Below are 27,343 nucleotides of genomic sequence, written 5' to 3' on the forward strand. Positions count from 1 at the left end.
TTTTCCTTTCTCTTTTTTTTTTCTCCCCTTCCATGGCAGAGCTCAATTCAGGACGGGGGTGAAGAGGTAGAGGAAGGAGCTGTTTACCATGTCACCCTCAAAAGAGTGCAGATTCAACAGGCTGCCAATAAAGGAGCAAGATGGCTAGGGGTGAGTAAAACCGGCACAGTGGCATCTTGAGAAATTACTTGTAGACTTTGGAGCCCTGGTCCAAAGAGCTGAATTCCACGGCATAGTTATGTTATTAACTTTTAGCAGAGACTGGTTTTAACATTAAAGAACAACTCTGTATCTGCATTGCCTGAAAAAAGTTCTGTTGTGTTCAACTCTTAATCTTCTGGATGATATATAAAACTAGGATTTGATCAGTTGCGGTCATGGATCTCATAGTACTTTTTGCAGGTGTAAGGATTTTAGTCCAGGGTCTGATCCTGAAAATTACTGAGCACTCGCAATCATTTCACTAAGAGTGGTATCCCTCAGGATCAGGCCCCTGGACACACACTAACTATAGTACCTACATTCTGCCTACCTGAGAACCCAGTCCAGCACCCTTTGAAGTCAATGGAAAAACTCCCATTAATTACAATGGAAGCAGAACTGGGCTATAATTTCACTGCTTTTTCAGTTGCATACACCTTTCATCTTCCCTTTCTGTCCTACACAGTTGTGCAGTGTTGCTGTGTGCTGTTACACAAGTGCAGTGTTTCATCCCAAAGACAGGTGGTGCCTTAGTGGTGGGTGAAACAAGGACTGTATAGAAGGCCAAATACTGCAAGGTGCTGTGTGCTCTAAACTTCCATAAGGTCAGACCCTCCATTGGCATCAAATGCCATCACTCCATTAAAGCCAATGGAACTATGTCAGTACACTGCTTGAGGATCTGGCCCATATTTTTATCTATTTGTAAAGTTCCTTCAGAATGAAAGGCACAATACACATTCTAGATCAGTTTTATTTACCAGTTTTTGAAAAACATCTTTCCTCAATCCATATAAGGTCAATAATTTAAAGACTCTTAGGGCTACTTTGAGATTTAAATCAAATAGATTTCTTGTCAAGTATCATGGCATAAAGCAACATGCGAGACAGCAGTACTGAAAACACAGTCTAGAAAGATAAGCAAACTTTGCCCTGCATACAGATAGTGTTCAGAATTTCCCTTTTCCCTATTTCCAAGAAGTACACAGAGTTCTAAGCAGAACAGATTATTTCAAATCTGCTTCCTTTGATGAGTGGCAGATTTCCCATCTCTGCCTCCTGTTTATAGCAGGGTTAGGGGGAAAATATCTGAATGTATTTTGAGCTCCTGTTAATTGCACAGATGGTAGTTTTGCCACAGGTCAAAAACATTTGGAGTGAGATTGTGTCCCACAGATGTAGTCACCACAGTTGAAGCACTCTTCAGATTGGAGTCCCGACTGTTCAGTAGTGTCCATGTATGGGGCGCTCAGACCTGTAATCAGTGCACAGGTGTCCATGGTACAGAGACCACCACCACAACTGGCAGCAGATGGTATACTACTTTGATTATAGGGAGAGGTCAAGGACTGAAGCATCATGGAAAATGAGCTATTCTTTTATTGTGGGATAGAACTGGTCCCTCCAGGTCAGGATTGAGGTATATTTGTGGGCAGGGAGGCCGCATGTTAGAAAGTCTGCAGCTGTTCTGTTCATAAATGGATAAAATCAGTCTCCTGGGCTGTCAGGCTGGCACCTTTTCTGAGCAATAATCCTGCACAATTATTTTAAAATCAGAACAGTCCCACAGCCTGTTTGTTCCCTGTAAGCACTTCAGAACTTAAAATATTTTAAGTCCTTTATGTGGATGGAGCCTGAGCCTGCTCTTGCTGTTGACTTCAGTGGGAACATTACTGGTCCCCTGATCAATAAACAGCCCTTATGCTGGAGCACTGGTAATTAATGTGCACTCCATCAGCAATTCTGCCATGAAAAGCAGAACTGTTTTTTACAAGTGTCATGAGTTTTGTTTTGCTTTACTTTGAAATCTGGAGCTGATGTGGTTTTCTTACTCTGCGTGTTTAACTTTTTCAATGGTTTGTATAAAATGAATTACTTCCAAAAACCCACTGGGTTTCCCAGTGTTGGAGTTCTTTCTTTCTAATGAGTGTGTCCTACATGTGTGGGTTGCTGATTCAGGGCCAAACTGAAGACAATGGGAGAGTAATGCATACATATCCAGCAACAGGATGTGGGCTTTAGTCTGGAAAATAAAGGAACTCTTTATGATTAAATGATTTTTCCTTTAAAAAAAGTCAAGCTGGAGAGTGTCTAGGCTCCCTGGTACTACCAGTGCAAATCCTGTAAAGGTCTACTCAGCCCTTCATCCTCCTAAGAAAGAGAAATTTGGGTTCCTTGTAGTTTATTGCAGTGGGGTAGGTATCTTTCCTTTGTGACTTTAAAAACTGAAGGCCTGTCTACTGTGCATGGATATTAAATATCTTGTGGCATTTTTCATCAGAGTAGTAGTTTGACCCAGTGACCCCAAAGTAGCTGCTTTTCAGTGGTACTGTGTGTATAAAGTGCTTTGTAATCCTTTTAGATGACAGGCACTAGGTAAAAATGTACATTATTGTTTACCATGTTGAAGAGAGCGCTGCAGAATTCATTCTGAAAATGTCAGTGAATTAGAAATCTGCTTGTTTATTTCAATTATATCAGAATTTTACGCTTAAAAAAGTACCATTGAGTATTGACAGGCTTGAAATCTTGGACAAATTCATCTCTATTGTAATGACACAAAAGACAACAGAGTGAGACTGTGTATGAATCTAGTCCATTCTGTCTGTTTCAGCCTTTCATATTTAAACTTCTTTTTTTAAACAAAATTCCCCACCCTAAGAGAGCATCCAAAGACACCCATCCCACTGGACCCATTACAACTGAGCGGTCTGCAAAAAGGTCAGTCATAGGGTATCAGTTAAGCATCTTAACACTTTGCATCCCTATAACTCTAACTAATTTGTGGTGTTTCAAATTTTTGTGATAATAATAATAATAATAATAAAAAAGATTCCTTGGCTGAGGCCATGTGAGCAAAGGTCTGCCAAGAGTCAAATGCTTATAGCAGTAATAAACCTTTGTGAAAACAGGAGTCTGGTATATAAACAGCCAACCACTCAGCTTTTGTTTTAGCAGAAGGCTGTGTTTAAGAAGGTATCCTTCACCAAAGGCAATGTTATGAAAGCTAGCTGTAACATGATAAACCCCCATAAGATCATCAGTTTGATTCACTGGATTTAGTTTTAAGTGGTTTAAAAACCTGTTGTTGTTAATTATTTCTGTTACCATAATGCCAAGGAACCCTAGTCATGGACCAGGATCCTGTAGTGCTAGACGCTGTAGAAACACCTGCTCCTGCCCCAAAGAGCTTTCAGTCTATATATAAGACAACAGTTGGATACAGACAGATGGGAGGACTACAAGGAAACAATGAGACCGTACTGGTCCACATGATATGCAGTACTCTCTGCATACCAGCAGCTTAACTGTTTTATGGATGTTTATGGGTAGCTCCTCCCAGGCATGAGGGGCAGCATGGGAAAGCACGAAGATGCTTGTTTGAAAATGTAACAATTGGGCTGTGGAGGCTGGTGTCATGGGCCAATGGGAGGTGGGAGTCAACCTCTCAATAGTCAATGAGAGATGATGGGTGGAGTGGGGACGGGCTTCAAAGTAAAGACAAGTAGCTATGTTTGATGCAATAGAGGAGGGCGTGCCAATGGATGGAGGTAGAGAGAGAGGAGATATATTCAAAGTGACAGTCTAGAAAAATGATCTTTGCAGTAGCATTCTAAATGGGTCTGAATGGGGTAAGATTACATTTGTCAACACCGGAGAAAAGGATGCTGCAGTAACCGAGATGCAATATGATGAGAGCCTGGATGAGAGTTTCATCTGTGTTCTGGATAGGAAAGCTTATATCTTAAAGATGTTATACAGAAAGAATCTGCAAAATTTACACTTAGCCTGGAAGTCAAGATGTGGAGAGGCAGAGAGAAGTCCAAGCTAAAAATGGCACTCAGGTTACAGGCCTGCATGTCAGGCAGTATGGTGATATTGTTCACAGAGATTGAAAAAGGAGGTAGCAGGGTGGACTTGGAGGGGAGAGGAGATTAAGAACACTGTTTTAGACATGTTGAGTTTAAGCTGATTCCTAGAGATCCGCATGATTTTAGTTTGGGCAGAAGGAGGCGCTCTGGAGTAGAAAGGTAGATCTGAAAGTTGTGAGCATAGAGATGGTAGTTGAGTTTGTGTTTGCAGAGGAGATTACCCAGAGATAAGGTTTGGAGAGCGGGTGAGGAGCACCCAGAAATGCTCCAGCATCCAGAAATGGCCCACCTGATGATCACTTTAGATAAGCTATTACCAACAGGACAGTGGGGTGGGAGGAGGTATTGTTTCATATTCTCTGTGTATATATAAAGTCTGCTGCAGTTTCCACGATATGCATCTGATGAAGTGAGCTGTAGCTCACGAAAGCTTATGCTCAAATAAATTGGTTAGTCTCTAAGGTGCCACAAGTACTCCTTTTCTTTTTGCGAATACAGACTAACACGGCTGTTACTCTGAAACCCGTAGTAGAGGAAGTTGACCTGACACAGGATTTCCGCCAGAGTCATTCTGCAGCGTGAGAGCCGAAGCAAATGAAGTGGATATTGGGGGTGAGGCTGGGCTGGTGGTTGGTAGGGCAGACTTTGCAATGGGAGAGAAGGGCAAAAGAGTCAAGAGTGGAGGAGAGTGAAGTGTGGAGAGAATCAACAGCCATATAAATGAAAGAAAGGGGAGGGAGGAGAAGTCTGAGAGCAAATGAGAAATCAGCAATGCTAATGGACTGAAAGTAAAGGCTGAGTGACCAGCATAGTGTGGGGGACTGATGGGCAGTGCTGAAAGGCACGAGGTAATGGCAGAGAAGGGGAAATCAGCAACAGACATAGGCACCGATTCCATGGGTATTCTGGGCCTGGAGCATCCACGGGGAAAATTGTGGGTGCTGAGCACCCGCCGGCAGACTCCATCAGCTCCCCCCAGTGTTTCCCACTGGCCGGCAGGCCCCACAAATCAGCCCCTCTCTCCCCCTCCCTGTGCCTCTCACCCAGTGCAATCAGCTGTTTTGCAGCGTGCAAGGAGGGGGTGGAAGTGGGTGGGAAGAGGTGGGGTGGAGGTGGGGCTTTGGGGGAAAGGGTGGAGTGGGGGCAGGGCCTGAGGCAGAGTACCCCCTGGCACTTTGGAAAGTTGGTGCCTGTGGCACCAGAGACAAGAGACAGAGCTGTGCTTGGTGAAGACCAAGTCAAGTGATGGGCTCTTTTGGTAAGTGGGAGAACCGAGCCAGGGCTACAGGTTAAATGAAGACGTGCAGGCTAGGAAATGTGCAGCTAAGGGGTCACATGGGGCATTAACGTGGAGCTGAAGTTATCGAGGATGAGTGGCAGACGAGAGAGCTAGAAACTGAAATCAGAGAGGAAGGCTGAAGATAGAAACTGTGTGAAGCTGACTTCCTGCACCTTACAAATGATAGCTAAGCTTTGAGAGACAACTTTCAAATAATAATTTCTCCATTTCTTGATGGGAGATACAGACTAGTGTACTGTAATAGCGGTTCTTACAAAGGATCTCAGATGTGCCTTAAGAAGACTGGGAACCTGCTAAATAAATAACTGACCAGTGAGATCAATTTCAGTAGCACATTCAGTCAGCTTTATGGCTTTGTTTACTTCCAAAGTGTGAGGTTTCAGAGATGTGACTATTTCTTTTTGCTTTGTTTTTCACCATAATTAAGCTTTTGTCCTGTGGGGTTTTTATGTTTTGGATCAACCTGTCTGGGGGTCTCTCTGATGTTGTTGAATTGCTCCTCTTTTAGATGCTAACATATAACTGAAATAAACATTAAACTGCAGTGGGAGGGTAGCTTAATACAGACTTGGCCGCTTGCAGTTTTGTGTTGGATCTGAAGGGCTGTGGAGTATTTGGTAAATATATTTTCTGAGAATCTCATATTTTTGTTTCAAAACTGGATTACAATTAATTGCTTCACACACAGAAAGCTGGATATAATGCCTTGCTTGGCTTCTAAGCACAGCTTCAGTCACATGCATTGCCAATGAGGTTATATTGGGTAAACAGAAAAACATCATTGGAACGTTAATCTAACTTTTTACTCCAGGTGTGGTTCCCTCTGTCTGGGTCCCTAGCCACATTTATAGCCTTGGGAGCAACCCTCCCATTGGGGTCTTGAAAAAGATCTTTGAAAATAAGTTATATTTTTAGACTGGATTTTTGTCTTTCCAGCCTCTGCCTGCCAGGAATAGATTAAGACTTAAATGGAACATAGAGCCACCAAAACTTCAGGAGCACCTAAACCTTCAAGTCACCTGTGGACAGACTTTATCAGAGCCCACTTTACCCTTTGACAGACTTTCTGCCAGTTTCAAGATGTCCTTTTATCTTAGGTCACTGAACTTCTTGTTAAGTGCAGCTTCCTAGCCCACTCAGCAGGCAAGGGCTTGGCATTTGTTTTGTCACTGGCTTACTGTTGCATCTGGGCCGCTTCTGACTAAGGCAGCTCAGATTTCTGTGGTCTGTCCCCCCCCCCACTGCACAACTGAAGGCAGGAACTGGTGGGAGCAGTTCTAATGATGTGTTTGGCAAAAGCAGCAGAATAGTTCCCAGGGATCTGGCAGGCATTATCCCAGCAGACACCATGCTGGGTTATTGTCTATAGTGAGAGAGATGTTTCCCCTTCTGCCTTCTTTCCTATGGGACTGTCTTGGGGATGAGCAGGACACCACCCTCCTTGTTTGACTATATAAGGACATCTTGCACTAGCTGTCGCTATGCTCCCTATGTTCTGGGGCGCACAAAGACTTCTTTCCTATTTCTTCCCTCCCCATGACCCCAAAGAACAAGCCATCAAAAAGCGAGAAAAGGAGGCCTTACCATAGAAGATGAACATCTTGTCACCATCCAGAATGATCACCTACTAAGCTTTTAAATTGTCATTGTGTAATTCTTGCATCAGAAGTGCCTGTAAAGGAGTAATTGTCATGTTAGAGATTTGACTGTCAGTCTGACTTGAGAGAATTGCTTGTGACATACTTCAAGCATATCTGTGATACACAAGAAAATAACAGAACCTTACACAATAATTGAACTTCACTGTTATCTTTCTCAGGAAATCTGCGGTGCTCACCTGCCTGCAGTATCATTCTCAGGAGGACAGTGGGTTCTCACTTAGTTGCAGTGTCTTTCTCAGGTGATCTGCAGTAATAATTGTGTTGCTGTTAACTAGCAGGGTAAAATTTAGTGATGTTATTTCTTTCAAGATCAGATAAACTGAAGAAATAACAAATTAGTTCATGCTGAAAGGAAATTACCATTTTTGTTCTGAATGTTATAAGATGTAGGTCACCATTAGGGTTAAAGGAGTGTTGGCAAGCAGTGTGGTTATGTGTCATTGGAAAGCCTCAGAGAAGCAACATATGAGCTGCATTGAGGCATTGTAAAGAGAGGAGACCTGGAGTAACCATTAGTTAACAGTTGGGTTTTTTTGGTGTTTTCATTTAAGGAACAGACTGCTGTACGGTGGATATGTTAGCCACACTTGGTTTTAAATTTAGCCTTTGTAAAGTTAATTAAAAATATGTTCAGTGACAATCTAGAAATGCAGGCTTTCAACTTGTATTTTTCATTACTGCTTTAGAAATCTACTTGCCAAATAAATACTCTACTACAAAAGTATTCTAATAGTCTGAAATCAAGAGGGAAATGCAGGCAATGTGCATTACATCTGCTTGGGACCAGTTCTGACTGGTCAACAGGACAACAGGACAACACAGCCATTAACTTCACTGGTGCAGGATTAGGCCTGTAGTGTCTATCCTTTAAAGGCTAACATGAGCTTTATGTGTTTATATAAAGCCCCTTTTGTAAACCTCAAAGCATATCACAGAAATAGATATAGAAGTCACTGATACATATAGAAATACATTTAGGGCCAAACTGTGAAGTCCTTATTCTGGTTTTACTTAGCCATTCTCAGGCAAAACTCATACTGAAAACTGGGAGCATTGCTTGAGTGAAGACTGAACAAAATATTCAATAAGGACTTCTGGATTTGGGCCATGGAAATCAAGATACTACATATAGCAATCACTTTACTTCACATAGCTGCTGCTTAACACAACACAGCACTGTACTATCAATAATTTAGGGACTGGAAGTGAAGTAAAAGAACATAGGAAAGAACAGAATTACCAGGAACATAAATGAGCATGATTTGTTGCAGAAGAGTCAACAAGACTTTTGTAAAGGATGATCATGGCTCACCAGTCTATTTGAATTCTTTGAGGGAGTCAACAGACATGTGAACAAGGGTGATCCAGTGGATATAGTGCAGTTGGACTTTCAGAAAGCCTTTGGCAAGGTCTCTCACCATAGGCTCTTAAGCAAAGTAAGCAGTCATGGGGTAAGACGGAAGGTCCTCTCATGGATCAGTAACTGGAAAAACGTCGATTTTTATAGGTTTTTTTAATCAGAGAATTTTGGGTTTTTATCACAGAAAACTAGGATTCCTGCTCATAAATGATGTGGAAAAAGTGGTAAACAGTGAGGTGGCAAAGTTTGCAGATGATGCAAAATTACTCAAGATAGTTAAGTCCAAAGCAGATTGCAAAGAGTTACAAAGGGATCTCACAAAACTGGGTGATTGGGCAACAAAATGGCAGATGAAATTCAGTGTTGATTAATGCACTTTGGAGATCATAATCCCAACTAGCCATACAAAATGATAGGGTCTAAATTAGCTGTTACCTGCCAAAGAGGAGAACTTGGAGTCATTTGTGGTTAGTTCTCTGAAAACATCTGCTCAATATGGAGCAGCAGTCAAAAAAGCTAACAATGTTAGGATCTATTAGGAAAGGGATAAATGAGACCGAACATATCATAATGCCATTATACAAATCCATGGTACTCCAGACCTTGAATACTGTCTGCAGTTCTAGTCATCCCATCTCTAAAAAGATATATTAGAGTTGGAAAAGGTATGGAGAAGGGCAACAAAAATGATTAGGGGTATGGAACAGCTTCCATAAGAGCAGAGATTAAAAAGACTGGGACTTCTTAGCTTGACTAAAGGGGGATATAAGAGGTCTGTAAAATCATGAATGGTGTGGAGAAAGTGAATAAGAAAGTTATCCCTTCACATAACACAAGAACCAGGGGTCACCTTATGAAGTTAATAGGAACAGGTTTAAAACAAAAAAAGGAAGTACGAGCACATTCAACCTGTGGAACTTGTTGCTAAGGGATGTTGTGAAGGCCAAAAGTATAACTGGGTTAAAAAAAGAATAAGGTCTGTTCATGGAGGATAGATCCACAATGGCTGTTAGTCAAGATGATCAGGGGTGCAACCCCATGCCCCTAGGCTCTCACTGTCAGAAGCTGGGTGTGGACAACGATGTTTGCATATTCTGTTTATTCCATATGAAGCACCTGGCATGGGCCAGTGTTGGAAGACAGGATGTTGGGCTAGGTGAACCATTAGTCTGACCCGGTATGGTTGTTCTTATGTTCTTATATCCAATTAAAATGATAGTGATCTGACATTTTTACAACACCTATCATCCAAATGCTTTTCGAAGCACTGCCACAAATATTGACTGGACAGACTAACTAGAAAATCTTATGGTGTGATGTGATATAAAGGTTTCATAAGCATACGTTTGGTTTGGGCATGTAATTTATGAGTGACATTGTTACCTGGGTGTTTGTGCTGGGTTACGTTTTGTTGGGGAGGAGGAAATATTTCTGGGGTAGCTTGGTTTTAAAAAAAAAAAGGGGGGGGGAAGCTCTTTGAAGTTTCTGAGGGATTTGAAATGTTAGTGTAAGTCCTGGGGGAGATGGATTAGTTGTGAAAGATGCAAAGTATTATTTATTTCATGACTCTATCATGAGTTTATCATGAGTATCTTCTCCACATATGTGACGTATGCAGTATAATTTCAGTATCCGACAATCCTAGTTATCTGAATCCACAGTGTGTCCCCAGTGTAGCTCTTAGTTAATTGCACTTCTGTTTATCCAAATGCCTGGTAATCCAAAACTCTTGGTTGTCCCCCAGGCCATTTGGATAAATGGGAGTGTACCATATATGGAAAGCAACAACTATTTAATAATGCACAACATGACAATGATACATTTTAGGACAGGAAGTGAATTAACTGTAACCCTCAGGAAAAAGACCTGGGCTTCATTGTGGACAGTTCTATCAAAATATTTACTCACTGTGCAGCAATAGTCATGAAAACAAAGCAAATGTTAGGTTCTATAAAGGACTGGGGCAAGAAAACATAAAAATATTGTAATGCTATTAGATAAATTGTGTTTAGATCTTATCACACCATCTCAAAAAGATGTAACACAAACAGAAGAGTCCAGAGATGAGAAATGAAAACCGTTAGAGGCCTGGAGAGACTTTCAAATGAAAAGACTGAAATTATTAGGATTATTTAATTTAGGCCCTGACCTCCATAAAGTCTTGTTAATTGAACTATAAGCACAAGTATAAGCCTTTGCAGGATTGGGGCCTTACAGTAGAGATGAATAAGAGGGCATGAGAAAGGTATATTAAAATAATGAATGGCATCGGGAAGGTAAGTTGGCTGCTCTTGTTTTCCTAATATCGAGGGGATGTTCAATGGAATTGAAAAGTGATAATTTTTAAAATGGAAATACATTTTTATACTAGCCATCATTAACCTGGCGGACACATTGCTGGAAGACATAACTGTACAGCTTAGAAGGATTCAAGAAGAAATAGATATTTATGTGGATAATGAGAACAATCACAGTTACATTAGATAAGATTAGAAGAGAGAAACTTTCATGCTTCAGGGCATAAAACAACCACAAATTCCTGGGTCTAGGAAGACTCTTTCCCAATGGGCAGGTTATTCCACAAGTCTATTATGAGAATTCTTGTACCTTCCTCTGAAGCATCTGGTTCTGTCCATTGTCTGAGACAGTGTGGACAGTGATGTGTCAATTACTTTGTGCCTATGTTCATCAGTTTCTTCTTCCAGTTTGTCTGCGGTCAGAATTTAGTAGACAGATTACAGTTACTCACAGTAGAATTTGACAGGACACCATGGCTAATACCTCTAAACTCATGAAAAGAGCCATGAGAACTTTAGTGACCAGTAGATGTTAGGACAGAGGTGGGCAAACTATGGCCCGCGGGCCACATCCAGACTGTCCTGCCTGGCCCCAGAGCTCCCGGCCAGGGAGGCTAGCCCCCAGCCCCTCCCCTGCTTCCCCCCCTCCCCTGCAGCCTCAGTGCGACGCCAGCGCTCTGGCCTGCACTCCTGCCAGGCAGTGGGGCTTTGCCGGGGGGTGGGTGGGGGTGGGGGTTGGATAAGGGGCAAAGGGTCCCAGGGGGCAGTCAGGGGACAGGGAGCAGGGGGGTTTGGATAGGCGTGGAAGTCCCGGGGGGGGCCTGTCTGGGGGTGGGGGTGTGAATAGGGGACAGGGAGTGGGGGGGGTTGGATGGGGTGCGGTCCTGGGGGTGCCTGTCTGCGAGTGGGGATGTGGATAGGGGTTGGAGCAGTCAGGGGACAGGGAGAAGGAGGGGTTGGATAGGGGGTGGAGTCCTGGGAGGGGGTGGTCAGGGGACAAGGAGCATTGGATGGGTCGGGAGTTCTGAGGAGGGCGGGAAGTGGGAGGGGCGGATAGGGGGTGGGGGCCAGGCTCTTTGGGGAGGCACAGCCTTCCCTACCCAACCCTCCATACGGTTTTGCAATGCCGATGTGGCTTTCAGGCCAAAAAGTTTGCCCACCCCTGTGTTAGGACCTTATTATAACATCATTTTTGATTTCCCTGTGGGCCCTGTTTTTCAGAAGTGCTGAGCACCTGCAACCTCATTTCTAGTCAATGAGACCTGTGAGTACCCAGCTCCACTGAAATAGGTCCTGTATTATTTTCTTTCTGCAAAACAGGCTATATCTCATACTGTTCTGTGTAGGTTTGCATGTATCTAGGAGTCATGTGGCTTGCTCTTTGCTTTACTCTACCCAGCTACATAATAGCCCTTATTAAAAAAATAAAAAGGCAGCTAGAACTGAGCATAGCATTCTACATGTGGCCTCATCAGGCCCTTATGAAATGGAAGAATAATGTCCTTTGACTTGTGTTCAATACCCTTTATTTATACACTGCAGAATTGTTTGCTTTTTGTTACTGCTTCTAAGCATTGTGCCGAAAGATTTAATGTTCTGCCTACTTTAACCCCTCAGTTCTTTCCCCTGATCTGTGTTCAGTAGTGCCCAACCTTTGAGGGTAATACTTTTAACAGATTTTCCTGCTAGCCTCTTACATTTCTCTACATTTAATTGCATAAGCCATCTGTTGCTCATTCTCCTAACTCATCAGAATGAGGCTGTCCTTTGATTTTGATGACTGCTTTTGCAAGTAAAGTGAAATTGGCAAATTTGGTAGTTCCCACCTGGGTGTGAAAACGTCTGCCATTTTGCATTGTAGCACTGACCTTTTGCTCCATCAAACAACTATGGCTAAGGCCTGATAGGCTTTTTTGGTCCTAATGTGATACTGATGTGCAAACTAAAGCCCTGATTTTGCAGTCAGCTCTGTAGGGGCAGAGTCTTGCACTAGTAAGGTGTTCATTGCTGGCAGGAGGCACAAATGAGATTATAGCTGTCATTCCAAAATGCTTCCTCCTGCATCTTTACATCTCCTATCATTTAAAAAATAAAGTGACATAAGTATTACCAATGTTCATTAAGAATAAACTGTATATTTTATTCTCTTAAATACATTATATATTAATTACTTACTATGCAAATTTATGGAGAACATGAATACTCAAACTGTGTCATCTAAACTAAATACTCATCATGATCTAGGAGTCAAGAGGCCTAGAGTCCAACTACTATGGACTCACTGTGTTGCCTTGAACAAGCTATCTGACTTCTCCGTGCTTTCGTTTCCTCATCTATGATAAGCTTACCCATCTTTGTAAACTACTTTGAGATCCTTGGATCCAAGTATTATATTTTATTATCATGGCATAGTGTACATGCCTCTGAGAAAGAAGTCTTATGCAGTTCATATGTTATAACAAGTAGTTCTGTACCGCGGCAAAATTTTCTTGATCCGCACTATGAAACTCTATTGTGTATACTAGTAGTGCAGTGACTGTGTAGGTAAATACACTCCAAAGCTCACACACAGGCCTAGTCTTGAATATTAGAACCTGTTTTGTTAAGGGGAAGGATTCTGGCAAAGGCGCTGAGATTGATCCCCCCACTCTTTCTAAAAACTGCCCTTTGACTTTCACGCAGACCCCACTGGAGTTGAGCAAAAGGGCATAGTTTAACATAAACAGGATAGTACTTTCCTGGAAGGGGGCTGCTGTGTCAGCATTTGGGATGCATTCAAGTGCTAGTATGGGATCTGTACCCTCAGCCTCATGGGCCAGAGCCAAGAATGCTACCCCCTGAACCATAAAGACAACAATAAGGTGTCGGCATTTCAAACACTTCCTCTGTGTGACGTTGTTATATTCCATGCTTTCATCCATTTTTTCTTTGCTCTGGGGAGCAGTTTAACGTCCAAGTATTGGTTTTTCCTTTCTTTCTCATATGCATATTACAGCTCTTCCATGGAGGTTCCATTCTTGTGCCTGTTCTTTTCTCCTCACCATTAGCTTAAAATATATATCCAGCAGCTTTTTCTTTCTTCTTGGACAGTTCATGGGTTCTCTGTTTGTTCAGGTGTAATAATAATATAATAAATATTATATATTTCAGTTATATATAGTAGCATCTTTCATCCAATGATCTCAAAATGATTTGCCAGCCTTAACTAAGCTTCATAATAGCCATGTACCAGGAAGTAGGTATAAGTCAGCCCACTTTGTAGAGCCTCTGTTTCAACTCTTCAGAGAGCCCCAATGCCGTTACCCCAGCATTAAAACTTATATAATAACTACTGTCACATATTCTAAATCCAGAGTAGTGTCCTCCTGAATGAGCTGCTCCAAAAGGCAGCTGAATGTTGTATTCACCTGTATATAAGGTCATTAGAGGAGCTGATGAGACTTTTGGGCTGCAGTGTTATCCTAGTACAGATACAGTTCTTTGCATCTTTCTGAATTAACCCAGATTACACAGTTTCATTACTTCTGCAATGTGTATGAAACATTATTTGAATAATGGCATGCAGGGGAGCAGTTGGAGGACAGTTTAAGTATCCAGTAGAAACAAATACACACAGCAAATATTTTATTGTGAAGACAGCCATTCATCACTTGGACCACTTTCTTTCTGGGTTGTACCTCCTGCCCTTACTCTTTGTCCATTTGCCTTTTCAGACTGGAAGCTCTTCAGCACAGAGATGGTGTCTTGTATTTCGATACAGCAGCTAATGTGGGTGCTGTTGGAAACAAATGATAAGTACTAATAATGCACTCCATTTGGAAATCAAGTTCCTTGCATTTTTAAATCCCAGTTCTTTTCTCCCATTGAGTGCTCCAGATTGATGCTGGCTGGGCTGTCAGCGTGCTGGCTGCATTTGCTGTACAAAATGTGAATGAACTCTTGCGCACTTACTCAAGCCACAAGACTTTCATTCCTCTCTATGCAAAAACAATTCTCTGTTTAGAAAAACATTGATTGGCAAGAAGAGCTAGAGCAGAGAAGAGAAGAACACCGGGTGCCAGCTCCTGTTGTGACATTTAAAAAAATATTGAACAGGAAGATGTAAGAACACCCTGGGGGAGCACTTGCTTTGTCTTACTCCCTCATGTTAATTGCTTTGTATGTAAGCTATACTTGTTTTACATCCCCATTTGATGCTATCACATGCGTATGTGTGATTTAGCTTAAGTAGTTTGAGCTAAAGTTAAATAAGCCACTCTTAAAATAAGAGTGTCTACACAAAGTTCATCGCTGCCTTAACCAGGTTAACCGATTTACATTAAACTAGTGCAATTTTCTCATGTAGACAAAGTCTAAGTCTTGGGGAGATGGATTAGTAGTTAAGTGATGCAGACAGTGAAAATCTCTCACTCCTGCATGATTATTTACATTGGATTCAATAGCAGTTTTCTCTGATTTCTTGAGTCAATATGATTTTTTTTTTCATTCTGTGCCATACAATGCTGTGTACTGTTTAAATAAGCTTTGTAATATGAAAACAAAGCCACAGATCCAATGAGAGTAAATAAAGCTATGTAGACTTATGTAATATGTTTATATGCAGTAGTTCTGCAATAGAATTATTGTTTGCAGCATCTTTAAATCCATTTCAAGTTCAGCAGTATTGTTTACTGTCTCCCACAGTCATTCTTTGTTTCTAGCAAGTGCACAGGAAGTGATTATTAGTTTAATAATTAAGTTAAATCACATTCCTGGAGAGAAAAATGTTGTTAACTTTTCTTTTTATGGGGGAAGGTATTGCAGTTTTTGAGAACCCAAAAATATAATTACTACTACTAAAAAAAAACAAAAAAAAGCCTTACTCCTTTTGACTACACATGAATCTTGTTTTTCATGATGTTGACCTTTTATTTTCATACAATGAAGTGATTTTGCCACATTAAAACCAACTGACTATATTTGCTGTATTGATAATTCCTGTGACCAAACAGGAGAGTGCAGATCTGGGGGAAAACCATCCCTGTGAACAAATGTTGAATGTGGTTAAGAGATTAGAATTCCACTTTGACAAATTTAGTTTCTGTTTCTGTATGTAAATTATGAGCAACCTCCTGCAGTGGAAGTTTTGCGGGAGGAAGGAGAGCAGGACCAGTCCCTGAAAAATCTCCACTCTGTGTATGCACCGTGTAATCTGCAACATCTGAGCAGGTTGAGAAGGTGAGGATTATGGAGAACTTTGGAATCACTGAGAACGAGCTTGCTTAATGCAGTTTGGGAAGGCATGAATTCATGGAGTGCAGCTGGACAAGGGGATTGATTTCAGAAAAGCCAGTTCTGGGAAATGCTGATGTCTAGGACCATGGTGTTCACTCCTCTGATAAAACCAGTAGAGTAGCACAGTGGATCAGTCACCTGGCAGAGTTTCTAATGAAGGTTTCCCTCAAGACAGGGGGGGTGCGGGATTGCAGATGAGCTAGGGGGATTACTTATTTTATTATTTTACAGCATCAAGTAGTGTGCCAGCTATTTCACAATACAGATAAGACATGATCCTTGCACTGAAAAGATTCAAGTCTAATTTGAGACAATGGTAGAATGAAGGAGGAACAAAACAAACAGGTGGAGATTAGGGAGGAAAGAGAAGGGGACAAAACAGTAAGATACCACAGTTAGTCAGTAAAGGCATGTGCCCAGCACGGTGAAGTTGACTCACTTCTTGTGGCATGGTGATACAAATGAGTCTTCAGGAGGGATTTGAATGTGGAAACGTCTCATGGGGTGAGCTCCGGCAGGGCAGTTCATCTGTATGGGGAGGTACAGGAAACGAGATGGGGATAGCTGAGGGAGAAGTGGACTAATGGGGTACTGAAGCTGGCATCATTGCTACATTGAAAGGTTAAGGGCGGTGCGATAGGTGAGACTGTAAATGGGCAAGATTATGCAAAGATTTGAAGATGAGCATAAGAAAAACTAAATGGCATGGAGAAGAAGCCAGTGTACAATTTCAAAGATGGGTGTAACACAAGCAGATTGACAGGCTAGGATGATGATTTTAGCAGCTGGCGGGTGGTGATGTGGATGTCTTGAAGGCATGAAAATTCTATCACAGGGGACTTCTAAAACTAGATTAGATAAAACACCAGAAAATGTGCCGTGGGAAACTATGCTGCAGTGATAGGATTAGATTAACTAAATGGTATTTCTTTATGTAGTTTCTATAATTCTTCCATGCAGGATCTTTCTAATACAGACAATGTGGTTCTGGAAAGACCAAAAGGGAATAAGGCTAACTGGTGTTTCCAGATCAGCTCTTCAGACTGTGTAAGTGATTAAAGTAAGGAAGCAAGATTACTAGTAATGTACATTATTTAGACTTGCTGCTAAATTGGTGCAATTTATATGTTTCCCATTTAAGCAACCTCGTCAGTTATTCACATGACATATTGTATAGTCTTCCTTTGCAGCACATAATGCATATCTAAGTGTATTATGAAAAAGCATTATGGTGGTATTGTAAAGACTAATGTTTTATTTTAAAAGATATGTATGTTTTTGTCAGTTTATTTTCTTGTTCATTTAGGGTAGTTGGATTTGTGCTATTGCCTCCTTTATGGGCCTTTTTAATGTATCCCCATTTCCTGGCCTGCCTTCTCATCCTGTCAGGAAGGGGTCTGATGGTATTCTGTACTCAGTCTTTTTTGTCACTGTAGCAGTAGCAGACGCTGACGCCCTGTAGGAATTCAGGGTTCTTCTGTTGAGATCGTTCAGGTGCTAAAACCCTATATTAAGCTCCAGACTAGTTATGCAGAGGTGGTCTTGGAGGGAAATCGTAAGAACAGCCAAGCTTGGGAAGGAATCAGGATGAAATGTGTGTTGTTCTGTTGTTTTTAAGTTACCAATAAAGCCAAACCTCATTGAAGGGGTGAGTTTGGACATTGGCCCAGAGTCCGTATGATCTCTGAGATCAGGGCATGGACACAGCTGTTTTGCAGTCACCACTTGTAACTTCATTCATCTGCTTGTTAAAATGAAAAGAATCTGGAAGTAGGGGTTAGGTTGGGGATCCTCATTATCTGTGAGATTGAATTTGAGATTGGGAATGAAGGCCCCCATTCTGCAAAGTGCCGAATGCCTCCTGAGAGAGCACTTGGCACCTTCAGGAGATGCTCAGGCCCACAGCCTAAGAGCCCAATCCTACTGTCATTGTAATTAATAGGAATTTTTCTATTGGCTGCAATGGGAACAACATGAAGCCATAAAACAGCAAGGAGTTAGGCCCTGTCATAAATATAAAGGGAAAGGTAACCACCTTTCTGTATACAGTGCTATAAAATCCCTCCTGTTACAGAGGCAACATCCTGTTACCTGTAAAGGGTTAAGAAGCTCAGCTAACCTGGCTGGCACCTGACCCAAAGGACCAATAAGGGAACAAGATACTTTCAAATCTTGTGGGGGGGGGAGGAAAGGCTTTTGTTTGTGCTCTTTGTTTACGTGTTTGTTCTCTCTTGGGACTGAGAGAGGCCAGACAGAAATCCATCTTCTCCAACCCATCCTAATCCAAGTCTCCAATATTGCAACCAGTATAGGTAAGCCAGGCAAGGCAGATTAGTTTATCTTTTGTTTTATGTGAATTTTCCCTGTGTTAAGAGGGAGGTTTATTCCTGTTTTCTGTAACTTTAAGGCTTTGCCCAGAGGGGGATCCTCTGTGTTTTAAATCTGAATACTCTGTAAAGTATTTTCCATCCTGATTTTACAGAGGTCATTCTTTTACCTTTTCTTTAATTAAAATTCTTCTTTTAAGAATCTGATTGATTTTTCATTGTTCTTAAGATCCAAGGGTTTGGGTCTGTGTTCACCTGTACAAATTGGTGAGGATTATTATCAAGCCTTCCCCAGGAAAGGAGGTGTAGGACTTGGGGGGATATTTTGGGGGAAGATGTCTCCAAGTGGTCTCTTTCCCTGTTTTTTGTTTAAAACGCTTGGTGGTAGCAGCATACTGTTCAAGGACAAGGCAAAGTTTGTACCTTAGGTACAAAGTTTTTAACCTAAGCTGGTAAGAATAAGTTTAGGGGGTCTTTCATGCGGGTCCCCACATCTGTACCCTAGAGTTCAGAGTGGGGAAGGAACCATGACAGGCCCAAATTTTCAAGGGTGCACTAATCTTGAATGCCTAAATTTTTAGGGTATGGAAGGGCTCTCAAAAACATACTCAAGGAAAGCTAAATGTGTATGTTTGATTTGCACAGTTGATTTGGAAAAATCTTTCTAGTAAATCTCTTTTTGAAGACTTACTTCTGGAGAGGTGTGAAATGCCAATGGTTAACACACTCCTACCTGGTTTATTTTACACTTTCTTTTGTTCAAGCATCACTGTACTTTAATCTCCCACCACCCCAAAAATATTTGCATATGCGGGATGGTTGTAACTTGTGTCTTGCTTACAGAGGCACCAGCCCCAGAATTGGCCCACGAGGATTTTATAATTACATCTTGTAGGCAATGTTCCTTTTATATTTTTGCTTCCTTTAGCATGTACAATTTTAATATTCGCAATGGGGGAAAAAGTATGTGTGTGAGAGAGAAAATGGGGTACAGGTTAACTGTTGAATTATTAAATCTGATAGAACTGTGAAATCAAAGAAAGAGAAATGACCCATGCTGATCTTTCAGATCCAGTTGTCTTGGTTCAGTGAGGGCAGAGAGTTGGATTGGAGAGGTGGGTGAAAGTCCTTGTGAGAAGCTAGGCAAGAATCAGAATGATGAGGGATTTTTTATTTAAGTTTAGTTTAGTTTTTGTAGGAAAGACTTAGGAAGTTTCACACTCTTTTGGAAGCAAAGGGAAGGTAAATATGTAAATCACACGAGACAGCTAGAGATAAAGGCTGGGACTGAGTGATCAGTGCATCTACAGTTGTTTTGAAAAGCTTCTGTACTGCATAATGAACCTGTCCATTCTCAGAGGACGTCCGTCACCATGAGTGAAATAGTGTGCACTCCTTAGCTGCATAGAAGCTTGCAAAAAATGGGTCAAATTCATAGTTGAGTCTAAGTAGACTTGGCTGAGATTTTCAAAGCCATCTAGAAAATTTGGACACCCCATTTCTATTTATTTTAATGGGAATTGCATAGGCACTTCCGAAAATCCCAGCCACTTTTGTTTGTTTACTTATTTAGACTCCCTTAGATTGTCCAGCTATGCTAGAAGGACTGGAGACACTGGATGTGGTTTAATTAAGCTGCAACTTATTTCTTAAATGTGTCTGGGAGTACCTGGCAGATAAAAGCATACAGTTCATGTAATTCCATAATCATTTACATATACCTGGTGGAGGCTGCTCTCAGCCCTCCCCTTTACCCAGCCTGGCCCCCCAGCCAACTCGCTAAGCATTGAGGGGAGCTATAAAGTGTGGGGGGGGGGAGGGAGGTTGATACCATGCTGTACCAGTCATAGGAGCCCCAAACTTCCCTCCTTATAAAGGATTACCTCTTTTATATCCTGTACCAATCCATTTTATCTGATCACCATATCCCTTCCCTCTGGAGTACCTGCACTGGACATCCGCCCCAAGCTTACATAAAGAGTTGGACATTATAGCCTAACCTGTGTTTCATGTTTGCCCCAACTAAGCCCCAAACCTGTTGTGGGGAAGGCAAAAAGCAAAGCAAAAAAAATAACCCAACCCCACCTTGCCTTGGCCAATCTGATGGTGAGGGAAAAAATTCCTTCCCAGCACCCCAGGAAAGGTGCAACTAGCCTAACACCCACAGTGGATCATGACACAACCTGCCATTTAATTACTTCCATGGGTGGGAGGGTTGGTGCTGCTCCACCTGGTCCAGGTAAAAGAGGGCTTTTCCTGCACTGGAAGGGACCTAAATAATCCCCCTTCTCCTCCTGTCATCTGGGGGATGGGTCAGGGATGCTGACCTAGTCTGAAGCTGCCACAGGAAGTTATTCTGGCTCTCTAGCACTTAAAGGGGCCATACACCTCTTCCAGACAATGGCCCCCACCACTTAATATGTGGTGAGATTCATAGACTCCCTCAGACATCACCTCTGAAGTTTGCTAACTTTTCATAACTTCAGAAGAAGGTATAAGAAAGTACACTGTGAGTTAAAGTAGCCCCTGCCCCACTTTAACTTCTGTCTTCTGCCAGATCCTCAATATGTAAATTTCAGAATCTCTTGTGTAATTACGATAGGCTTATAGAATACAAGACTGACAACTATTTAGGAGTGAGGAGTGTGTATTTGGTATATAAATAAAACATGGCTGTAATGCAAGACCTATAGACTGAGGCCTGTAAGATTTTTAGCTTATCCGTACTAGGCTTTAGGCTTAAGAACACTTGACATGAGTTTAATAAAACTCCTTGCGATTAGTTACTACTCAATATTATCCCTCTTCATTGTAGATCCCACCCCCCTGTAATTTTCTTCGGTCAACTCAGTCTTCATCAAGAAAATGCACTTTATAGCTCCCCTGCATTCATCCGATGAGGTGAGCTGTAGCTCACGAAAGCTTATGCTCGAATAAATTTGTTAGTCTCTAAGGTGCCACAAGTCCTCCTTTTCTTTTTGCGGATACAGACTATCACGGCTGCTACTCTGACATGAGTCTTGATCTTCTCTCCTAAAATACACTGTGTTGTTACCAGGGCAGAATAGCTGCTTCCTGTTGCATGAAATGATGATCCCCATATCTCCTCAGAAGCTCCAGTTGGCAGGTTGGGTCAACAATACCTATGCTGGTTTGAGTCAGTTACAGTCAGATTGTCAGCTGCTGCTGTAGATTGCCACTAGCCATACCTGTAAGCAAAAGTTTTACACACTTAGTTTCAGAGGACAAGCAACTCAATATGCAGTTTATGAAGCATATTTAGATCCTTCTGGAATGAAAAGCCCTATGTACCTGTTACAGACATGAAAGTTGCGATATTACAACAGAAAAACTTCAAAACCAGACTCCAGTGAGAGACTGTTGAATTGGAATTAATTTGCAAATTGGATACAATTAACTTAGGTTTGAATAGAGACGGGGAGTGGCTAAGTCATTATGCAAGGTAACCTATTTCCCCTTGTTTCCCCCGCCCCCTCCCCCCTCCCCCGAGCTTCTTGTTAAACGCTTGATTTGTGCTGGAAATGGCCCAATTTGATTATCATACACATTGTAAGGAGAGTGATCACTTTAGATAAGCTATTACCAGCAGGAGAGTGGGGTGGGGGGAGAGAAAACCTTTTGTAGTGGTAAACACCCATTTTTCCATGGTTTGTGTGTATAAAAAGATCTTCTGTACTTTCCACAGTATGCATCCGATGAAGTGAGCTGTAGCTCACGAAAGCTTATGCTCAAATAAATTGGTTAGTCTCTAAGGTGCCACAAGTACCCCTTTTCTTTTTGCGAATACAGACTAACACGGCTGTTACTCTGAAATATGTACCTGTTAATTTCTTGTTAATTAATTATCTTTAAAGTAATTCTTTGGAAAAAAAATTGACTGAAGTGAGGTGTGTGTGTTACCTAGTACAGTGCTTGAGGAGTTGTTGGTTGGAAGTTCCTGTTCTTACACACTTTGCTGGGCAATTCAGTTATATTATTTTTTTTCTTTACTTTTGTCTTGGGTTTAATCTCTCTTCATGACAGTTTACAAAGCTGTATTTTTCCATGTAGGTCCCTTTTAACATTTCTCTAAGCAACATATGAATTTATGAATCTGTCTGTGAAGTTTTAGACTAAATGTGCCATAGATTTCCTTTGTTCTCCCAAGGCAAGTGGCAGGTCTGTTTGCACTTCCGAATGTTGTGCTTTTGATGGTTTTAAAAAAATGGTGGGACGATTTATTCTCAGCATGTCTAAAGATGAAAGTAGTTACTGTACAAATGTGCTAAATATCCTATATTTAAAGGTGCACTGTCAATTTAAAGACCATGGGTAAAATTTTCAAAAGTATCTGAGTCCCATTGTCAAAAGTGACATAGGTACTTAATAGCCTCAACGCAAGTCAATGACAGTTAGGTTCCTATGTGCCTAAGTCACAGTTGAAAATGGGTCTTCAGAGTTAATCACATTTGAAAATTCTACCCCATATCTTTTTAATCAAACAAATCTTCTTAGATGTTAACATTTTAAATAATTAAACTGGAAGAATATTTAAAATCCAGTTTACTTGTCACTGTTTATCCGGTTTGTTTTCTTTCAATATTTCAACTTGGATATTGAAAATAAATTTAATCAATTTCACTTTTGTTCACAGTCAGTTTCACTTTCAGAGTCCAAGTGCTACCTGTTTGGGTTGCAGACGCTGCAGGGGACTGTTTCTTTGTTTCAAAACAGTTGTTTCCAAAGGCATATATTTTAAATAGTGAAAACCTTCTATAGGTCTTTGTTTTGGTAAAAGCTTGGTGTAACATCATGTAGATATTGAGCAAATTTCAGTTGGTGATGTCCTTTTAAGTTTTTCAGTATTCCTTGCTACTAATATACACCATTAACTGAGCGACATCAATATACCATTCCTTTATAATGCCATTATAGTTTGATGGGTAGCAGTCTTGTGTTTGGCCCACAAGATTGTGGATTCAAGTCCTATACCATGACTTGGGCACATACCAAATGCTTAAATTGTAGTGTGCTGGTATAGCCTAGGTCAGGGGTGGCCAACCTGAGCCTGAGAAGGAGCCAGAATTTACCAACGTACATTGCCAAAGAGCCACAGTAATATGTCAGCAGCCCCTCATCGGCCCCACACCACCGCTCCCAGCGCCTCCCACCCACCGGCAGCCCTGCCGATCAGTGCCTCCCCCTCCCTTTCCACACCTCCCGATCATCTGGTTCATGGTGTGCAGGAGGCTCTGGGGGGGGGAGGAGCGAGGGCATAGCAAGCTCAAGGGCGGGAAGGGATGGAGTGGGGGCAGGGCCTGTGGCAGAGCCAGGGGTTGAGCAGTGAGCACCCCGGCAAATTGGAAAGTTTGGCGCCTGTAGCTTCAGCCCCAGAGCCAGTGCTTATTACAAGGAGCCGCATATTAACTTCTGAAGAGCCGCATGTGGCTCTGGAGCCACAGGTTGGCGACCCCTGGCCTAGGTGCTGCTTTCCTTTCTGTCTGTCTGTGGTGGTGTCTTTGTGGAAATTAAAGCTTCTCTGGTATTTTGTGGAAGGAGCAGTAGATAACCTCAGCTTCCTGGCCAGTAACCTCAACGGGGGGAGGCAGAAAGGCTCTAATATAATAATAGGCTGTGTGATCTGTTATTGAACTCATAATGGCTGTCACATTTGCCTATACATTTCCTGCTGTCCTAGTAACAAACGCATTGTAATTTAGGACACTCTGAGTATGGTTCTGTATTATTACTGTTTATTGAGTTCAGAAGGTGTGTGTTGGGTTCTTCGCTAAAAGAGAAACTGGCAAAATCATTGCCCCAAAGAGTTTACAGTCTAAGTCCCCAGTCCTGCAGCTAGCTGTGTGGTGGATCCCTGTACCTACATGGAGCCCAGTTAAGTCAGTGGGGCTCCATGCAGGTGCAGACATCTGCCTGCATGATGGCAGTAGCAGCAGGGTGAAGGCCTCAATTGTAAATGACAATGCAACCAAACTCTGTTCTGTGGGTGACCTTTATGTTGATGTTATATGCCAATCGCCCTATTACTACTCTCTTTGAAGTCCGCGTGAGTTGAGGGAGCTCAGCATCTCACAGGATGTTAACCTAAGGGACTTTCAATCCACATGGAGCATCATTGTTGTGTGTGGGAGTTGTACGTATGGATGAAGTTGTGTGCTATAAAGCCCTAAGAATGCAGCATTAAAACTGGATTGGCCCTTCACAGTACATACCATTCCAAGGGGTTGATAGAGATTGTTAGAAACACATCAGTTTAATAGCTACCTATTCTGATGAATAAAGGATATATCTCAGTTTACTCTTAGGTAGTTTTGTCTGGTGTTGAGATATTCTCCTTAGGTGGTAGGAAGCTGTTTGCTAATCAAGCACATGCACAAAATATCAGTGCTAGAATTCTTTTGATTGGAGGAAGTCACTGTGAAATAGAGACATATGGCCTGATTTTCAGAGTTGTTGGGGTCCCATGAATCCCAGTTAAGTTAATGCAAGCCTGAGGTGCTCAGCATCTTTGAAAACCAAGCCATTAGACATTCATATTGAAGGAAACATTGAGGTAAACTTTTTAAAACTGAAATTTCAGAATTGGCATGTGCCCTCCAGTGACTTTAAGGGATGTCATATGTCTGTAATCGCTTCAGAGGCTCCTTTTTAAAAGCAGTAGATACAGTATTCTCATAGGCAGACAGCTGGCCCAAAGCAAACATAAAAACTCCTCATGCTTTTGGGTACCCTGGTCATGTCAGTAAAGAGATGATCTCTGATTAAATCCAGATTGAGCAGTTTCCTGTTAGCATGCTAGCTCAGCCCACAATGTCTTATTCTGTAAGTCTGTGTTATTGAACTCTTGTCTGCCAAGTCTTTTTTCCTTTTAAACTTCAAGGCAGAGTTGCTGAAATAATGCAAATAAAAACAGTCCCTAAAAGTCCCTTAAAATGATTTCTAGCAGCTTGCTCTTTTGCTGGCAAACTCAATTTTGGGTTGTCAGCGTTTTTTTGTTAGCATTCTTGCAGTATGATGTCTTGGGCAAGTTACAATTAAAGTGTATTTTTGTGTGCGTTTCAGTCTTAGAGCCAGATTCTCCTCTTCATCTGCATGCTGACGTGAATGGGAGCTTTGCGTGTGGAATAAGAGTAGAATATGGCCTTAACTTTAATGTAAAAGGAAAAAAATTCTGCTAGATACAAAATAATGTTAAGTTAAATACAATGAAGCACAAGTTCCTCTTAATGAAGTGAAGGGAACTGTGTTAAATAATTAATAGCTGATTTGAAAAATCAAAACTTTAACAGCGAAGTATCAAAAAGGAGGTTCGATTTTTTTTTACATGCAAATTGCTTGTTTTAGTTTATTCACAAAATTAAGTTTTGCTTAGAAAATTTTTTTACTTACAAAAATAATAGTAGTAATAACGTGTTGCTTTATGCCTTTTCTGAGTGGGGTTGTAGAGTGCCACGGCAAATCGCATACTTTTTCAATCACAAAAGGTTCATAAATGGCAATTCTGAGATTTTTGTGGGTCAAAATCTTCAAGTTACAGTGGTGTAACTCCATTTATTTCAATGGGGTTGTATTGACACCAGTGCACTTGAGACTAGGTTCTGCTCCATACTGCTATCCATGGTGTAGGCACTTCATGCCAGTGAGTTCACAATAAGGTCCTAATCTGTTTATAATATTAGCATTACCTTATGTATTATCAAGATGTGGTTATTAACTCCCTTGACCCTCTCCTTATCTATGTATCCTTTCTCATTACCCTCTGTTGCTCTTCCTGTAAACTACGCCAAACAAGGAGAAGTCAGCGGGACTCCTCCAGAGGTATCCAGCCACATGGAGCAATTTGCAAGATTAAGACCTTGGATAACAAGCTCCTTGGGTCAAGGATTGTGCTTTGTTTGCAGTTTAGAAAGCCTAGCACATTGTGGGATGCTACTGGAAATAAATGATGATAATAAATAATTTTCCATGGACTTTAGGGATGTAGAAATTATTGATCATCACTGTTTTGGTTCCCTGCCTGAATCATCTGTATAAGAGCAGCTAATGATATTTTAATGTAAGAGGGAAGGCGTGTTGTTCCTTGGTCTACAGGCCCAAAGCATATGCTAAAACAAAAGAAGTGTCCTCATTCACAAGTGAGATGCAGCTGCTTTAAAGTAAGATTTCAGATAATGCTCATTTTCTCAAACTGAAGGAAGGATTTAGTTTTTAAGTGATTTATAAAAAAAAAATATTAAAGTCTATATTATAAATGTAAAAATGATTTGCAGCGGGGATTAAAGCCACTTAAGGGGAAATTTAGCAAACTAAAGATTTTCCATTTATCTTCTCACCCTGCATGTACCTATCACTGAATGATACAAATCCACAGTTTGTTCCCAAATTGGTTTCTTACAACTTCTTAAGATTGATTGTTCATCATTAGTAAGTCTTCAAACTGGCTGGATTGTTTTAAGTTAGTGAAGTAAAATATATATATATGTAAAATCTTCTGTTAGTCTCCATAGTCTAAAACACGACAGTGACCAAACCTATATATAAAAGAGATCTGAAGAAAAATTGCTAGTTGGATCCTTTATTATAACATTGGTCTCTGATTTTGAAGCAAAGTAGCTACAAAGGCAAAATGGATCAAGATTAACAATTAGTGACAGTGACTTGACAAATATTTAAATGATATTTTAATTACTTTCCTATTTAGGCTGGTGTGTGCAAATAATACTTGTATCCTATGACTGTCTAATCACTGATTATTTATATAGCATCAGAGGTATGCTAGGTATTATACCCATTTTACATATGGGTAAACTGAGATATACAGAGGCTAAGGGCTGGATTATGACTGGTTTTGCATATAAGAGCTGAGTGAGTAAGGTGCAAGGAGCCTTCCCTTGCCTGTAGCCCCCTGCAAAGTAGCTAGACACAGTTGTAGACCACCTCAAAGTGGGTGGGGAGAAAACAGGGCTATGTAGCTGTCTGGCCTCAAAGGGAAGCATATACTGCACCCTCTGGAAAGATTGCCCGGCATATGTT

The 27,343-nt window shown here is 41.3% G+C and overlaps 1 protein-coding gene across 5 annotated transcripts in view; it reads left to right on the forward strand.

The window, feature by feature from the left end:
• The window catches only part of RGL1 (ral guanine nucleotide dissociation stimulator like 1), a 117,960-nt gene that overhangs the window by 16,293 nt on the left and 74,324 nt on the right, over window positions 1-27,343 (forward strand). For 2 of the 5 annotated variants that reach the window (XM_084636283.1, XM_084636286.1), the window contains exon 2: window positions 40-150. The exons of 2 other annotated variants lie outside the window; for them this stretch is intronic. In XM_084636283.1, the coding sequence (XP_084492409.1) occupies window positions 40-150 (111 nt within the window). Of the gene's footprint in view, window positions 1-39; window positions 151-16,931; window positions 17,013-27,343 lie in introns of those variants that run through there. One more of the 5 variants, XM_084636287.1, reaches the window with a different exon arrangement.

This window comes from Lepidochelys olivacea (assembly GCF_965140295.1).
Source record: "Lepidochelys olivacea isolate rLepOli2 genome assembly, chromosome: 8".
NCBI lineage: Eukaryota > Metazoa > Chordata > Testudines > Cheloniidae > Lepidochelys > Lepidochelys olivacea.